Source organism: Brachyhypopomus gauderio, chromosome 17, assembly GCF_052324685.1.
Source record: "Brachyhypopomus gauderio isolate BG-103 chromosome 17, BGAUD_0.2, whole genome shotgun sequence".
NCBI classification, from domain to species: domain Eukaryota; kingdom Metazoa; phylum Chordata; class Actinopteri; order Gymnotiformes; family Hypopomidae; genus Brachyhypopomus; species Brachyhypopomus gauderio.
In genome coordinates, this window is record NC_135227.1 from 16,726,223 (window position 1) to 16,744,709 (window position 18,487).

General features: G+C 44.0%; 1 protein-coding gene across 3 annotated transcripts in view; it reads left to right on the forward strand.

Annotated features, from left to right (window-relative positions):
• The first annotated feature begins 554 nt into the window (after window positions 1–554).
• Window positions 555–18,487, forward strand: part of kiz (kizuna centrosomal protein) — a 29,306-nt gene continuing 11,373 nt past the window's right edge. Inside the window, exons 1-11 of one of the 3 annotated variants that reach the window (XM_076978247.1) lie at window positions 555–786; window positions 1,476–1,538; window positions 2,406–2,568; window positions 4,115–4,195; window positions 5,979–6,498; window positions 6,613–6,850; window positions 9,671–9,790; window positions 10,327–10,494; window positions 10,867–11,017; window positions 13,855–14,008; window positions 18,035–18,097. In XM_076978247.1, coding sequence (XP_076834362.1) covers window positions 722–786; window positions 1,476–1,538; window positions 2,406–2,568; window positions 4,115–4,195; window positions 5,979–6,498; window positions 6,613–6,850; window positions 9,671–9,790; window positions 10,327–10,494; window positions 10,867–11,017; window positions 13,855–14,008; window positions 18,035–18,097 — 1,786 coding nt within the window. In that variant the 5' untranslated portion in view covers window positions 555–721. The remainder of the gene's footprint in view (window positions 787–1,475; window positions 1,539–2,405; window positions 2,569–4,114; window positions 4,196–5,978; window positions 6,499–6,612; window positions 6,851–9,670; window positions 9,791–10,326; window positions 10,495–10,866; window positions 11,018–13,854; window positions 14,009–18,034; window positions 18,098–18,487) is intronic. The other 2 variants (XM_076978248.1, XM_076978249.1) reach the window with 2 other exon arrangements.

Sequence of the window (18,487 nt, forward strand, 5' to 3'; positions counted from 1 at the left end):
GGTCAACATTTATAGTTTGTCATATCTATCTATCTATCTATCTATCTATTATATATATATATATATATATATATATATATATATATATATATATATATATTGTTTATTGTCATTAATACTGTTTATTTAGCGACCTAACTAATTAAAGTATTAATTAAGCAAATTGACTGCCGCTCTTTCGATTCTCCCAGCAAGTCAACGACAGTGTGTCATGTCAAAGCGTCCACAACTCGTTTAGACCAATTCATTCTTAACTCTTCAGTATTTGTAAGATACCTACATTTTTTAGATCCTAAAGTTACTTCACGTCTATCCGCTTCCAAATAGCGCATAATACACTTTAGTAGTCAGTTAACCAGCTAAATTTGCTCTGTGCCGCACGGTGTTTTTCTCCTCACGTACTAAATTGCGTAGTGTACAGTGCGCTACAATTCGCAGTGTCTTGTGGGATTTCTATAGTGCACTATATATATATATAGTGAGTCAAATCTATCACGGAGAATTCAAATATCACTTCAAAATGGCCGGCACACTATATAGTGCACTATTTCTACAATAGAGCGCGAGTTCAACCACGGTCGCGTGAAGCCGGTCTCGAGCCTCCGTCACGGCGCGCCTCCTTGTTTACAATAAGGGTCACGTGGGTAGCGGTGCGTATGGCAACGCGTGTAAACATCGTTAGCTCGCGCGCTAAAGCGGAAGAGGCGGCTGCTAATGCGCGATGGCGTTCTACAGTAGCGAGTACTGGGACACGGTGGCGTCCCTCCAGAAGAGCGTACACCACAGGTAAGTAGCTCGTTCGGCGCGCTGTTGGATACAGATGAGACAAAGAGTCGATCTGAAGGCCGCGAATGAAAGTTAAGGGTTTTAGCGTGTGGAGTTCGCGTGTTTGTGCGGTGTGTGTGTGTTTGTGATGGTCGAGCTAGCCGTCCGCCGAGATGTGTGGCTAGCTAACAGCTAATGCATTGATGTGCTCACTGAGCGATCAGTGTAGCAGTCGTGTGATTTATACAGCGAACAGTGAAATTAAGTTAATGTTGTCTAGTTTAAGTTAACCACTGATCCAGCTAGGAGACTCCTGGTCACCAGCTGGGTGGTTCACGCTAGTTAGCTGAATGTGCCTTTTCCTGGCTCACCTAGCTGTTTATTTATCTAGTTTAGTTTCTTTTATAAGGTTGGCTAACAGGATTTAGATGATTTTTGCTTTCCGACCTGTATGCATGTCTGTAGTTTAAAGGAGGAAGGTTTAAATAAGGGATCATTACTTGTTTTGGACGTTCTGTTCTGAACACGGTGGTCCACAGGGCTCCAGGTCTGTTACAGGTCTGTTGGTGCTGTGTTTGGTCTGTTGTTTTCTGTCGTTATCACCAAATATCTCGTTCTCCTGCTCCTTAACTTTAGTAGCTAATGATGTGTGTTGTCATGGGAAGAACACGGCTCGTTAGGCTTATTCATACCTACATTTTATACTTCAGGGAAAAGAGGAGACATGAATTGGAGGAAGAGTTGTTTGCCTACACAAGATCTGAAGAAAGGCTGTGAGTGTTTTACTTCTTGTGACTGTGTGTGAGGCTGCTGAAGAATCCTGTCTATCTATCTGTCTATCTGTCTATCTATCTATCTATGCAGGTATACACACAGTGTATGTGTGTGTGTGTGTATGTATGTATATATATATATATATATATATATATATATATATATATATATATATATATATATATATATATATAATACATATATATATATATATATATATATATAATACTTCCACAGATTGATATATCTTTATAGTTTCAAGGTAAGTAACTGCAGGTATCATGTAGAGATATAAAAAATTGTAGTAAAGTACAATAAAGTAAAGAGGTCCTTTGCCAGCTATGCAAGCAAAGTGCTTCGTGTTGTGTACTTTACTACAATTTTCTATACATGTATTTTATACTTTTATCTCTGAATATCAAAGTACATTGCAGTTACTTACCTTGAATCACACATAGATTTAATCAGCAAACATGCATTGTATGCTGATTAAAGGGTGGGAAGTATGCAAGAGTTTTGTGAATTAACCTTTCCAGGTCAAATTTAAAGGTTATTCATAATGTTCCTTTTGGTTTTTCTCCACCACTGGCTTACAAATGAATGAATGTACTAAGCCCGAGTGTACCATTATTAGGCGTTTCTGACTTCAAGGAGTTTGATTAGGCCTACATATTTTTCATTTCACTTCATATGCAGTTTAGCAGCTTGTAATTAAACATTTCACAGATTTTCTGCACTAAGACTCACCAATACAGAATGATTCTTTATCCACACCTAGAGAACGGTATCCAGTAATGTATTTGTTTTTATGACATTTGCTATTGTAAAACGTGCCATATAAATACATTTGACATTGACTTTTGCAGAGCAAAGCTAAAATGTGTCAAGATGCGGCACTATCACAGGGAGCTCTGTAAGCGAGAGCAGCAGGCAAACGCTCGCAACCTTGAGCTCCTCAGAAGTGTTGAGAGCCTGGTATCCAAAGCCAAAGAATTCTCCATTGACTACAGTGCACTTCATAACTTAAAGGTAAAACCTTAAGTAGCTTTTTTTAACTATACGGTCCTGGCATCTACTGTGCGGAGCACTGACTAGGAACTATAACCAATGATCTGTGTCACCACTACACTTTCTATGTGAATCTAATGCTGTAATACAGAACAGACTTTATAAGCCAGTAATTCACTTTTTTCCCTAAAGGTGGTTATTTTGTTAGTGGAATGATGTATCCTATTGTTTTATGCAGAGCTTTTTGGAAGTTTTTCAGAGCATATAATTTTTGCCAGTTCTGTAAACACAGATGCAATATGTTTTGTGTGGTGTGGTCCCTATGAATGTCAGTAACAGATTTAACCTAATATGTTCTTTATAATAGCTAATTGCCCTGAAACCAGTCGAACATTTTCACAACACAGAAGGCTTCAATTAGCATGCTCCGTATAATCCAATATCATTGTCTAATTCTCATCTGCTGATTGAATGTTTATGCTCATTTTTGTTTAGTGACAAGTCATAAACACTCTAACACTGCCAGTCATCACTGAAAGGAAATGAGGAAACACAAAACAATAGTTGTGGTCGATTATCGCTTACAACTGAACACTGCTGAACAGCTTAATATCAAATTTGCCAATTTGTTTAATTACACTACCCCAAATTAATTGCCCACTATTCACACACTGAAGTACCTCTGGTTTATTCCCTTTATGAAAGTGTACTGTCTCTCTCAATTTCATTGTGTTTTGATAGCATTTGTTTTTAATTAAAGAAACTGTATTCTTTTCATGTTATTTAATGTTACTGATGCGGAAGCTGTACCCCTAACTGTAACAGACACCTGTTAAGAAATTGATGGTTGTCATGCTAAAGTTAATGAAATTGCTAAATGGCCCAGGTCCTTGCTCTCATCAGGAAACCCAACAGCACTGACATAACGGCTTTCGCAGGCCTCACTCTCTCCCCTTCCCACTCATATTTCTACTAATATTTGCCCATATAATTCTAATTATGTGTCCACTACAGTTGTTATTGCTGGTTTGGAAGTCATTGCAAACAGATAACAGATTGTGCTTAGCAAGCAAAATGTTGCTTCTGGGGGGAGCCGCTATTGTCTTAGGGGGATGAAGTGGGGGGCTGGAGGTAATCCCAGCACCCTCAGTGCTACCATTAGGCTTTTTAATTGAAGTTTGGATTAGGCCAGTCAGTCTGGCTAACCACAAAATTGATTACGGGCCCTGGCAGGCGGTGTTAAGGGCACTCAGAGAGCTGAATACCCACACTGAGGGACACTACATTTTCAATGATAAGCATAAGCCGCTCTTTCTCCTCCTCTTTCCTTGAAGTTCACTGTTTTCCGCGTCTTGTTTCCACAGTGTAGCTTCGAGTATGCTCTGTAGTCACGATGAAGCATTTAACACATGCACATTAACACGGCCGTTCAAACTGGAACAGTAAAAAAAAATATACCGAAGTGTTCGACACGGCTTCGTCACTGGTTTTAACCACAGCAGGGTGGGAATTCATGTCATTAATGAGACGAGTGTGTATCTTTTCTTTTCGCTGTAATTCCGCACAGCTGGAATGCAGACATCACCTCACAAGACTGGCGGAGGAGAGCAGATGGAGGGAGAGTGAGGAGCCACGTGAAGCACCAAACGTAAGAGAGATCAATGATGTCACCGTATGGGGTTACCAAACTGCTGCACATTTACCAGGTTATCTGTCAGCTTCTGGTGAACCCTGGTGTGGGATCTGATATGAAAGTATAGCTACTGTTTCACATTTTGATTAAAAAAAAGGATCTTTGGTGGGAATAATGGATTAACATATTCATTGTATACATTACTACTTCTGTAGACTCGTTTTTTATAGTTTATATGGGAATTCTTGGTTCAAATCCCACCATTAATTTATATTGCAAAGCAATTTGAGCAGTTTTACTCACAACAACTTCAAGTTGCTCCTTTAGTTAATTAAAAAGTATCTGAACCTTTAAACAAACTTATGTTACACACTGTTATGAAGCTCTTGAAAAGAACTAGCTGTCAGTCATGGAAACCCCTGCCCATCTGAAGTCCTTTAAGGGTTCAGCATTTCATGGCCACAGTATGCAGTTGTTAATAGACAGCTGTGACTACGACAAAAAAAAAAACACACCCTTAGTCTCAGCCTTTAGTGCTGCGAAACAGAAGCCGCCATTATGTAGACGGCTCAGTGGGGTTGGGGCGGGGCAGGCTGGGGGTGGAGGCCGTCCGTTTTTGTCGCCATATCTGTGATGGCGCAGGTGTCTAATCCGCGGCGCCGTGACCGTGCCACCGATGTAGTTCAAGCCGGTGGCTGCTTCTTTCCCTCACTTCAAGCAGTTCGAGCGCTTTCAGATGAAATGTGGAAGACAGCTCATAATGACTTGGAGCATGCTGTCTCGAGCAGTCACTTGTGACTGTGTGCCACTCCCCCTCCTCTCCTCCTCCTCTCCTCCTCTCCTCCCCATCTCCCTCCAGCCTGGTGATATTGTAATGAACAGAGATGGGAGGAATCACTCCATTATGCATACGCGCCACTGCTGGCTGCGTGCATGTCCCCGAGGCTGCAGCATTCATTAAGGGGAGCTTACCGGCCTGAAAGCTGGGAAGCCATGATAACGGGATATGATTTTCATATTTAATACATTCCTTGGAAGAGCAGGCGTGTGCCGCAGATTGATAGAAGAATCAATTGCTACTTTAGCGAAACACTTTCTACTTTGCCCTGCAGCTAGCGATGGAATCACTCAGCCAAGAAATTAACTTTTCCTTCCTCTCCCTCTCTCCCTCTCTCTCTCTTTCTCTCCCTCTCTCCCTCTCTCTTTCTCTTCCTCTCCCTCTCTTTCTCTTTCCCTTTTTTTCATACCTCTGTGTTGGATCTGCCAGACTGGCTGTGCGGTTTACAGTGGATGTTATTAAGCAGCTAACTGTTTGGTATTTAAGACCCTTATCAGAAAAGAAACAGAAGCTCTGCTTTTTGTTATTGTGTGTGGCAGATTTTTTCCTCCTCCGCCACTCCGTAGCTCTATGGCAGTCGTGAATCAGAGCCGGGGAGCAAAGCATCGCTAATAAGATTAAAAGTTAAGACACTGATCTCAGCGCACTCGGCTGAAAAGACAGTTGGAGAAGGAATCTAACCTTGACCCAAACAGGCAGTTGTTATAAAGGCAAAAAAGTGGCACTTTTTAAACACTTTGGAGTTGTGTTTCTTGGAAAGGAGCCCTGAATCGTCAGGGTTGAAATAGCTAGGGAGTGTAAGGCTACAAAGAGAGAATATGATCTTGCATAAATAAGGCTCCTAGCACATGAACTCTCTAAACTTGGTGGCAAATTATAGAATTTTGAATTATGGCAAATTATAGAAAACAGAATATAAGTCATATGCTGTTTAAATTTTTTATTTGGTTTTTTTTCCAGGAGAATGATTTGCAGGAGAACAGCACATCTGTCCCCCAAAGTGTGGGGCGATCGTCCCAGTCTGTCTCTGTCATCACTGGTCAGCAAGCTCCCCACCGCCGTTGGGTAGAGGACGGTGTCCTGAGCGCACGCTCGCTGTCTCTGATGGGACCCTCGCCTCATCACCCCTCAGCCCCCCAGCCACAAGTGTACCCTTTGACGCACGGCCCGGTTTCGCCTTCATCTGACGTTCCAGACGTGGACGGTCCGGCCGATGGCGTCGCGCCGTCCGTCGGGCCCTCGGTGGGGCGCGAGCACGGATCGGGCCGACTGGCCTCGCCACACGGGACCTCGCAGGTGTCTGGAGCGTCCTCTCACCATCCGACCGTGAGCGGTTCATCGCACCAGCGTCACCTCAGCCAGAGTCCTTCCCCCGACACCCCTCGCTCCACAGACCCCACGCAGGACGGGGGGCAGCAGAGTGGAGGGGCAGGGGCAGGGGCAGGAGCGGAGCTGCCACCAAAGTGCCCAGACATTTCCGGTTGGGATTCTTTACTTGTTTAACACATCACCAACTTCTCTCCTCTTTCACCTCCTGCTTCCAAGTCCTCAGTGTTTGTTTATATTTCTGCTCTCGCTGTGTGTGTGGTCTCAGAGCAGGGTCAGAACGGGAGCCCCAGCGCTGGCAGGTCCGACGTGGCTCTCACGCCCCAGTCTTCGCCGAACTCAGCCAGCGACGCTTCGCTCTCGCTCAGTGACGTCCTCCATGAACCACGCAGCCCAGGGGGAGGGGCTGCAGCTGCACGCAGAGACGGCACGCCCAGCACGGGCGGGAGAACCCCGGCGGACACCGCGCAGCCTGGCGGGCCTCTTTCTCCAGAACCGGAGCCCAGGTAGGGCTGCATCTCGCAGCCTCTCAGCAACATGGCAAAATTATTCCTCAAGCACTTGAAGGGTTATGCAAAAAGACTTTATACTTTTAAACCTACTGGAACACAGTTCAGATGAATGTTTGTAGTACGTCAACTGTATTGGCTGAGTTTTAAGATGCCAGGCTTAGTGGGGCAGGATGGTAGAGGCTAAAAGCACAAAGGCTGCAGAGCTGCTGATTCAGCCCAGCATGGCCGCCAGACCAGTCCGCCAGGCTCCTTAAACGACACAAAGCAGACCAAGCACAGCATCTGCAAGCGGCAGGCTTGGTTCAGGTTTCTGCCAGTTTCTGTCTTGTGCGTGCGTGCGTGCGGGCGTGCGTGTGCGTGCGGGCGTGCGTGTGCGTGCGTGCGTGCGTGCGTGTGCGTGCGTGCGTGCGTGCGTGCGTGCGTGCGTGCGTGCGTGCGTGCGAGCGAGCGAGCGTGCGTGCGTGCGCGTGCAGGCTAACACACACATCCGTGAGAATATGATGAACCAAAGTCACGCTCCAGAGGGTCTTGCTCATTGCGGTTCAGTAGCAGCTTCAGGGCTCAAACCCCGAATCCAACATTACTGCCCTAATCCCAGATAATGCCTTAACACAGCAATTTTCTGCTCTGGAGATTTGCCCGAGTCCCAGTAGAGTCCACAATTTCTTGACTCCCCAGAGTATCATGAAGAGTGGAAGTGTGGACAGCACTTTAGGAAAAGAGACCACGAGATGATGTCCACCAGTTTAAATAATGCTCCCACTGAGACTTGCTTGGTAGACTGTTTGATTCCACACTGTCATGATGTCATATATATATATATATTCAGATATATATATGACATATATATATATATTCAGAGATATATATATATATATATATATATATATATATATATATATATATATATATATATATATATATATATATATATATATATATATATATATATATATATTCAGATATGATGCTATTTATTCGTTACATATTTTTTGTAAAATGGATAAACGAATCAAATAAGTCTGAAACATGTATAAATTAACATGGCTTGATAAGGAACTACCCATGAGATTAGCTGAATAATATGGTTTACCGAGTGCTGAATCCTGTAGAGAAGTGTTGCCTCTCTGTTCCATCTGGAGATGTTTAATGCTTCTTTGACATTAGAGGTTTCTTTTTCAGTCAGGTGAGCACTTTATTCCCGCTCCCTGCATTTCAGCATGAGCGGTGTCCACCCAGCCGTCCAAGGCCAAACGTCTGTGTCCGACTGTGTCGCCCGGCAGCGTGCGAGGCGGTGCGTGTCGGCGTGAATGGGTGGCTTTTAGAGTGCAGGGGAGACCCCGGTCCCGTCTGACCCAGCTCGGAGAGAGTGAGCCGTTAGCGTGTGCGTCTGGCGGCGAGCTGCGCGCTGGCCCGTGGAGTGCTGGGGAAGGGCACTCCTTCATTTGCGTGCAGAGAGGAGGGCACTGTGACCGGGCGGATCAGGGCCACAGGGCGGATCAGGGCCACAGGGCGGATCAGGGCCACGGGGCGCGTCAGGGCCACGGGGCGCGTCAGGGCCATGGGGTAGATCCTCACTCAGCCGTTCAGTCCAGGGCTCCGTGGGCCAGGCTGACGGAGCAGTTGCAGTGAACTGTTGACGCAGATCAGATGTAAAGTTCTGTAATATCTGTAAGGGATCATATATCGAATGGACACGGATGTGGGATTGTGGTCTGTGTTAGCTGACCTAATTTCTTCAGTGTTGCACACAATTCCACAATTTGGTGGTTTTGCCGGTTTATTTATCGTTTTTTGTTTGTTTGTGCTCTCACGGCCATCTGCTTCAGCACAGAGGTGTAATCCAGTTATCCAGAATGAGCCTAATGTCTTCATTTCTTCATTGTGCTCAGACTCACGACATCAGTTTCTTTATAACCGTTTGCCAGAAACCGTTCACTGGAATACAGATGAACCTTCACAACAGACACCAAATAACAACAATAAGAAATTGTGACTACACTACAGAAACCTAGCACTGTAGCTAATAAGGAATCAAATGTTCATAGCGAGTCATGTTTTCTTTTCTTGTTTTTTTTTTCTGGGGAAAGGACTGGTTTGAAGAGTCTTGCCAAATAAAATGGAGAGTCTCTCTCTGTCCCTCAGCTGTAGGGGAGGGCTCATCCTTCTGCAGCCCCTCTGAAGTGGACTTAGCACAGATGGATTGTGCTCTACAGAACGTCATGGATATAATTCGCACGGGCGGCTTAATCAGGATGTTACCAGGAAACGACCTGCCAAAGAGAGGCAGGGATTGTTCGGTGCCCTCTGACCCCCCCAGGCCCATTATAGATTGTCATAAATTCTTTTTGGGGGCTTTCATGTGGTGGGGGCTCAGGGTTTGGGTCTGGGCTTTGCAGGGTCCATTCAGCGAGGGCCACCCAGTGCTTAATACTGCAGAAATACAGATAAAACACCACTGCAGCTACACCTATTAGAAGCATGGCTCATATCTTCAACTGCCATGATCAGCCTGATGGAGAAATGTTTCCTTTAAGTCATAAAGACAATACTGAATGTTGGGTTTATGTAAGGATTTTCAATTTTAAGTGTTTTGGTTAATTTGCCTATGAGGGAAATTATTATATGAATTACATATAACAGTATTGACATACACCAATGTTGGCTTTACATTCATTATTATTATTGCTATAATATGATAGCTAATTATAATACTAAATCTAAACTTCTTTTTTATTTTTATTTTTTACAAAAAAGCAGCGATTATTTCAGTGATGCCTTTTCCTTATCTGGCCTTTCCCCTTTCATTTCCAGCCTCTCTCTGGAAGGATTCTTTTATCTTCTGGACAGCATTGAGGAGCGTCTGCCTGCCAGAGACGCCCAACTATACGCCAGCCCTGCAGTGAGTGAGCAGGAGCTCCGAGATGTTATCAGGTCCGTTAATCTGCTGGCACCCGTCTTCCTCCCCCATCGCTGTGTCCTGTTCGGGCTTGCAGTGCTCGTTGCGTTCTCCCGTCTTTAAGAGCCCTCACTTTCAATTAAGTGCCATTATGTGGGACCAACAACACTTTAACCATAAATCTCAGCCATTGAGGGTTTCCCAACGACAGAATTGTCATAGTAACCCCTTCCTGCAGTATAAATGTGGATCTGATCATTAGGAAGTCTACAAATCGATGTGTACAGCATCTTAAAATCATCTCCCTGCTTTTTTTTTTGTTTGATTTTACGTGCAGGCTTGAAGCTGCAGTACATTTAAATCTTGTGACTAGTTTATCATAAATGGTTTACAGCTATGCAGATCAGTTGCACGCGTGTGCGTGCACATTAAATGCTTTACGTAAGCACGCATTTATGCTGGTGTACGAGTGTAATCCCTCCGTGGGGATGTCTGACGGCCACGTCCGCTCGTGTGTGTGTTTGTGTGTGTTTGTGTGTGTGTGTGTGTGTGTGTGTGTGTGTGTCCTCAGCCGGGTGGGCGGGCACGGCGAGACCCGCAGGGAGGAGCTGGCGGCGTGCGGGGCCGTGGTCCTGCAGCAGCTGCCCCGCTTGGCACGGAGCGGACCTCACGGCTGCCTGCTGCCCAGCCGCCTGGTCCACGCCCACTGGTCCACGGCCACAGATGCAGCTCCGGTCCGGTAAGGTCCGCTCTGGCAGCGCTGCATGTCCGAGGAGTGCCTGCTCTCCTTCACAGCTCTGTGGCCGTTCAATGATGTACAGTTTATTGTTTATTAATATTTATTATTGATTATTTATTATTGCAAAATGAATATCAAGAAAAATATATTGTTCAAATGAAATATATGTATTGGGTCATGTTTGGAGCTTGGCTCTCCTTCACGCTCTCATGTAGGTCTTCATTTTCCCCTATATGTCTTTTGTGGGTTAAATAATGACCATTTAATTATCTCTAATTTTCAAACAATAGTTTGATTTCAAATGGTGGCCAGTTATACTAATGCTGATGATGTGTGTGTGTGTGTGTGTGTGTATGTGTGTACGTGTCACAGGTCATGTCTGTTTGGTGATGGCGCTCTTCTGTGGGATCGCTGGCTCTCCCATGTCTGTCGGCTCCTGCGGTGGGAGGTTCTGCCCCTCGAGCGCGCCGTGCGGCTCTTCACGCCACTCCTAGTTTGCGACGGCGCCTCCTACACGGACAAGGTAGCGGCCCCGCCCTCTCGGTCCCTCACACAGGGCTACAGCCGGGGTCTAGGGTCGCCACTGTGCCGTTTTGGTTATTGTCCGTAAAGCTATTCAGCCCTTCCAGCAGTTCCTGACCCCCACTAAAACAAATGGTGTGGTATCCACAGCTCTGGAAGGTCGTGTCCTATTGGTGGATGAAAATGTGGCAGTGAGTGGATGGTTGGTAATGCTCCAAAATCAACTAGCATCGTAAAGGTGAACATCAGAAGAGTCTACACAGTGGTGTTTCTGGAGTCTGTTGGGAATTCAGGTCTCACACAATCATCATAAACTTTGCACTTTTCCACTGCAGTAGTTTTAATGCTGTGATTTTGTCAGCTGTCGAGGGCTTCATGCTCTACCGCCCCCCCACCACTGTGGCCCTAAGCAGTTGCCTGCCATGCCTAGTGGTGCCTCTGAGTCTACACATAAAATGACAACAAATGTTTCTGTTGTGAAGGGCGGTGCATGATGCTTCTAAAAATGTTACTTGGTACTAGATTATTAACATGCTTTATTAGTCCAGACATTGTAGATTTGGGCAGACGCGGCACAAGTGCAGAGATTACAACGCAGGCATGTGTGAATCTAGCTTATTTAGTTGAAGTCATTTTATTTTCATTTTGGTTGCAATTGATGGCATTAGCCTGCACCTACAATAAATCTACAATATATGAAGTATCTTTGTCAGTCCACTTTGTCAAAGAATTTCTAATTTAACCTATAGTTTATCAACAAGACATCAGAAACTAACTAAGCTAGCTAGTTTGGATGCTTAGTCCAATCTAAAACTATAGCTAGCTAATGTTAGCGTGGTGGATGTTTGAACTGTGAAGAGGTTGGGATATATGAATATATGAATATATGATTAGCAGGTGTGGCTAGACATGCCGCCGCAACGTCCAATCAGATTAACTCCTCTCGTTCCCTTTAAAAGTCAATCCAGCAACACAGATGCACAGATGAGGAAACAGACATGCTTGCCATGAAAGTACAGAGTTGCCACACAAATATATGCTAATAATGTCTGCTCATTAATAATAATAATAATTTTTATTATTAACAATTATAATACAATAGTAATTATTAACCTTACCAACACGAATTCTGATAAAGCATTATTACTGTTTTGACCGTAAGATTTACATAATTGTTATATTCTTATTTAAATTATATAATTTTCCATGTGTAATGACATGTGAACTGTGTTTCACGATACAGTTGTTTTCCCCCGTACACAAAAGTAATAAATGGCATTTAGTATTTGGATGGTAAGGTTGGTTAATATTTTTGGAGAAAATCCCATTGTGAGGAACTGGACGTGTTTTTTATGTGCGTACTTGAAGTGAGAAACGTGATGTCCTTGCATTTTACGCTAAGAGTGGGTTCGAGGAGCCGCTAGTGTTTTAAGATGAAAAGGTTTCAGAATAGGCTACCATTGCACCAGGGGAATTTCAAAAATCTCACCCCTGTGTCACTAATCCAGCCACCTAATCACGGGTGTATTTCTTTCTGTCCGCCAAATTACCAAATGACAATAAATTCACATGTACCATACAGTACTTTTTGGTTGCTTTAATGCTCAAATCTGAGCTCGTAGATTCTTCAGATTCAAATCCGAATAATTATTATTAATAATATTATTATTAAGTAAATTATAAATAAATGAGAAATAGCCTGATTAACACGATATTAATTTCAGTACTTGGTTGTGTATTAAAAGCCCAGTTCATAAATGTCCTTGGATAGGCCTTATTTTTAAATTGATATCTGTGCCACAATTGCCACCATTGAGAATGAGGAGGGAGATTGTGTGAAAGAGGAGGTGAGAAGGAGGCGTGGTTGTAGAGGAGCTCTCGAGAGCTACACGCCCACCCCTCACGTGTTCATGCTCCGAGGGAGCGGCCAGACTACAGCAGGACAGAACGGTAGCCGCTTTGCAGGCTGGTGTTGTCACTCTGCCGCAAAGCTTAGGGAAGGAATACACACACACACACACACACACACACACACACAAAGGCCAGTATGTGCCACACATGCACATGAAGAAACCTCTTTGAAAACCGGCGTGCCAACGGTTGCATTCATTGATATTTAAAACGCAGTGGTTCATCAAAACCCTTCCAGCATGGTGCACTTAACTGATGTTCATCCTTCCGTTCAGAAGCTGCAGGTCCGTGATGTTCACACAGATGCTCGTGCCAGCGTCTGTTCTGTTTATCTGTGTGGGGGACTATCAGACTGCACAGATATATAGAATGTCCCTGAAGTGCTAGAACTGCATAAAATATTTGAAGTGTGTGAGTGTTCAGATCTCCCGATCAACTAATGTCTCTGATATTAATGCCCATTAAATTATGAACAGCAGTTTTGAATTGAGATCTGCAGTGCTGAAGGATCGAGAGACTCTCTTTTTATGATTACAGTGATTGGTTTGCAGATATGTTCAAAGATGTCACCAGCGACTATCAGACTTCTATTTTGCTATAATATGTTCGCTCTGATCTTGCAGCACTTTCTGCGAAGTGATAATATAAGTGGATAATGTGGCCGGGATATCCTCACCTGATAACGATTGACATTTGAGTACATTAGTATCAGTTACACAACTGGAGACAAAACAATCAAGCAAATCCTGAATTTGATATCAGACATGTCACACCAGAAGTCTCTGTCTGCAAGTGGTAGGGAATATAAGTCATCTAGGATCAGAAGTGCTGGATAAATCAGATGCCTGTAGATGCTGTGTGCTTTGGGTTGGCGTGTCTGGCATTACAGGTGTGTGTGTGTGTGTGTGTGTGTGTGCTGGGTTGCAGGCAGAAGTGCTACTGAAGAGGCTTTTAACCCAGGCGGCCGATGCTGTTCTCTCAGCGGAGAGCGAGGAGTCCTCTTCCTGCAGTTTACCCTCGCTCCTGCACGATGGCCCGGAGATCAGGCCAGCCAGACCCTCCAAGAACCCAGCCACACAAGGTCAGAGCACCAACAGGCCCGGCTGCTCTCTGCAGCTGCTCACACATCGCAAATCTCACTTCCACGAGTTTTTGGAAGATTGCAGAACTGCTAAATACCGATTGGTGACTGAGTTTCAAAAGCTAGTACTACTGCGTCATGACCAAGTCACTCTACATGGAGTCATGCTTGTATGTTTTGTTGGTAATTGGTAATTGACTTACCTGAGTTACCTCAGCTCTAGGTAGAGAAGTTCAGACATGTTCTCCCAAACAAAGTCGCAGTATGTACATTTTTTTATTGAGATTTCTAGACTTCGTCATACATTATTACAGATTGATGTTATAATCTTAGCCGTTTTATACCCAAGTATTGTAGCCATGGCTCATATAAATCATGGTGAAGCACACTGAATGAGCAATCATTATGAATTGTCGTCATACCTGGAGAATACTTTGAAATGCTAACTTAAATAAATAACACTAATTGTCCTTAATGATGTCACCCACAGTTAATTGACAACAAACCTAGTCCTGGTGTGGCATTTGTTTTCTCAGTGTCTGCTGTCAGACTACTTTGTATAATTGACATTAAAGTTGCTCTAGAATACATTTGTCCGGTATTTGTAATTGTTCTCTATATGTCTATATAGTATAGCATATAGTATATAGTAGACTATATAGTATGTGACTTTGGTTGGGGTAAAACTTACTATCCTGTTGTTGGCCCTAGAATTAAATGGGCCATTTTCTTTTATTTACATCCCCTCACCCCCACCACCTTTTTTTTTGGTGGGTCCATAAATAATTGATGAGCTAAGCTCTGATTGGCTGGTTTACAACAACGTTTGATGTTTCACAATGGCTCACAGAATCAACAGGTCAAAATTTGCGTTTAGATATCTAGATAGATAGATATAGATAGATGTATTTGTTCGAGCTTGCATAGGAGGATATAGTTCTCCGACAAAGTGATTAACTGATTAAAAGAGTGACTACATGTAAAATGTCTTCTTTCCACTTCAGCAGCGAAGCTAACATTAGCTGGCTATAGTCTTAGATTGGATTTTTCCAAGCAACCAAACTAGCTGGCTAGCTTAGTTAGCTTCTGATGTCTTGTTGATGAACTATAGTTTAAATAAACTTTTGACAAAGTAGACTGACAAAGATAGAGCTTGTATTGCAGATTTATATGACAATGCAGGCTAATGCTATCAATTGTACCCAAAATGAAAATTACTTCAAATAAATAAGCTAGATTGTCATGCTGATCATGCCTAAAACATTCTAGCTAGTTAATTACTTGGAGCTTGCTGGTAGCTAACATTACCTAAATTACTTGCTTTTGATCTCGAAAACAAGGTCAATTGAAAACCATGGAGCATGTAGACATAAAGCCATGTTTGTCCCTGTACTGGGGTTCTCACACCGATTTTACAGATTGACTATGTATTTTCAAATAACAATTGTTAGAATTTGTTATTAGCTGTGTAACTTATTTTTACCTGACAGAAAGACTGACAAATATACATTATTTGTAGATCCATATGACTTCATAGGGTATTTCTTCGAATTGGTAAAAAAAAATATAGTGAACCTCCATATGGATATCCACATCATCATAGTATTTAGCTAGCTACCTGGAGTAAAGTAAAATGTTACGGGGGAGGGGGAAAATGGACACAGCGAGAAAAAAAATACGGATTTGAAGTGTGCAGAAACAGTCTAAATAGTCGTTTGAACTAACCTAGTGAAAACCGGGACATTTAAATGATTTTTATTTATTTTTTGCCGGGACCGAATATTAAAAAGAAGGAAAACCGGGACAGCCCGGGAAAACCGGGACAGTCCCGGGAAAACCGGGACAGGTGGCAACCCTACGATATTAGTCTAATAAGGGCGTACCCACACTAGGGTCTGTGATCCGGGCCCAGGCACGGTTGCCTGCCGAAGCACGGTTCGTTTGGCTAGTGTGAGCGCTCCAACCGTGCCCGGGCCAGTTAACCGTGCTCGGGCCCGCTTGAAGAGGTGGGCCAGGGCACGGTTCGCTTCTAGTGTGAGCGCTATCCGTGCCCGGGCCCGCTTGGTGCCTCGTGTGATTGGTTCATTTCGCTGGAACTCAAACATGACGTCAGTGATGCGACGCTCACGTTAAACAGTCATGGCGGCAAAGCGATTAGCAGACAATCGTTGTGTTAAATTATCGATAAATCTGTGCTTGCACCGTGTTTCTGCACTCCCAAAACGACTCCAAAAATACAATAAAAAGAGAATCGTGAACTCCATAGTGTTGTGCGAGCGCGCTTTTATTCCAAATAAAGTCACGTTGTGATGACGTAAGCGTGCTCGGGCCGGGTTGATGAAGCCAGTGTGAGTGCAGGCCAGAGGGGGAGTGGGGAGGGGAGATAACCGGGCCCCAGCACGGAACCAGCAAACCGTGCCTAGTGTGAGTACGCCCTTAGGATTGAGAAACTGTCCGAAGTGAGATGTGCACTGCAAACTAACATCTTGCCTGGGATCCTGTTAAATATGAACGTCAGCCAAATTCTAGGGGTGTAAATATTATTCAGTCAAAACTGGGTTTTTGGAATTGTTACATTGTACACATCTGTTTTGCTTATGATGGATTAGGGATTTGCAAGAGGTGACAATAGAGTTTGAGTTCACAGTATGTCAGTTCCATGTACCAAAATCCCCTCATTCAGCTATTCCAAGGTAAATACAGAACAGTGTTTTGTGTCACCTTTAAATCTTTCAAATTGACACGTTCATGCCGGGTTTGATAAATAAAGTTTTCATTTTTCAAAACACTCAACTAATACTGAGGAGGCTACAGTAAAGGCAACAGATAATTACATCCATGGAAGACAGTTGCTTCTTAAATCTTAATTAAATTCCCATTGAACACTCCCTGAATATGTATTCATATGCAATCATGAGATTATAATCCGCTCAGGGGAAGGATGCACAGCACAACAGGGTACAGAATGTTCCTCTGTCAGTTGCTCGCAATTACATATTTCTACCAGATAGGACCCAAATCCCCAAACTCGGCTACAACATCTTTACATGATTCATTTCTTGGAATGGAGCCGCAGAGTAAGTGCTTTTTGTACGATTTTAGATCTTAAGCTTTTGTCAGTGCTTTTATTTTGGAGAAGTGACAATTTAGTTACACATTATCTTTCCCATATTCAAAATAAAGCCATTAGCAGTAGTTTGGTGTTATCCCATAAGGACCCAATGCTTAGGCACTACTGTATAGCATTTTAGGACCTAGCCTATTGATTGATTAATGTAAAAATGTTATGTATTGAGTAAAAACTCATAAAGAAATAACATTATCAAGGTGACTCTTGTGATTACACTCTTGTGAATGGAAAATAGAAAATTTCCCAAGCAGTTTTTGTAATCATGAAATAAACTCATTATGTCATTATGACTCATTAATATTAATGAGGACCGCTCATTTCCCTGAAATGTGTCATTGGTTGTTGGTTGAGGAAGTGGCAGCAGAAAGATTGCAGTATGTTTGCTAGGCACGTCAGTCAGCCACCCACAGACCTGAGCGTGCGGAGCAGTTGAGAGCCACACCCGTATGAGGCAGAAACGAAGTCTGCTGCTTTCAGCACTTGCTGCCCCACAGCTCAAAGACTGCAAGTGTAATTGTTCCACGAGCAAGCGTGCAAGCCCGCACCGTACGCGGCGAACTGGAAGAATGTGCGATGGAGAGCCCCAACGCTGTGGCGGCCATTCTGGAAGATGGAGCAGGGTGCCAGAGCTTTGAGGTCCTCATGAGAAAACCCTGCTTCAGAATGCTGTTTCTCCGCTCTGCTGAAGCCTCGTGGGCCTTGTTTTCCTCTTTTAAACCTATCAGTCTCTGTCCTCATCAGTCCAGGCTGTTCAGATACAACAAGCCTGCTCAACAGCCCCCCTGCATCTCTCTCTCTCTCTCTCTCTCTCTCTGTGTCTGTGTTTCTCTCTCACTTTCTCTTGCAACCCCCCTCTCACTGAGCGTTGCTTTCTCTCTCTCTCTCCTTTCTTCCAGGAGTACAAAGTGGTGAAGAGGACAGTGCCGACCAAAGCCCTATGGAAAGTATTCCTATTAGAGGTAAAAAGGCAGAGCCAGGAACCGCCCGTTTGGGAGTTCTTCCACGCTTCTTTTGTCCTTCTGCTGCCTCAGTGAATAATGTGGGGGGGTCCCCCTTTTTTCCCCAAATGGATAGCTGTGGAAGGATGATCAAGGTGAAACGGGTCAAAGTCCCACCTGAAGAGTAGAACAGGTCCTCTAATTATCGGCAGAGAAAACGAGCTCCCCTCTCCTCCACCACCCCCACCACCCCCTCTCCCCTCAGTGCGGGTGAAAGTGAGCTCCTCGGGCAGCATAATGTGGCCGTTTAATTGTCCTCTGGCCGGGTAGGGGGTGCCACGCGAGATCTGCTGTCCGCTCTCATTATCTCCTAAACAATGGCGGCCAGGGTCAGACTTGAAAAGGCTGGAT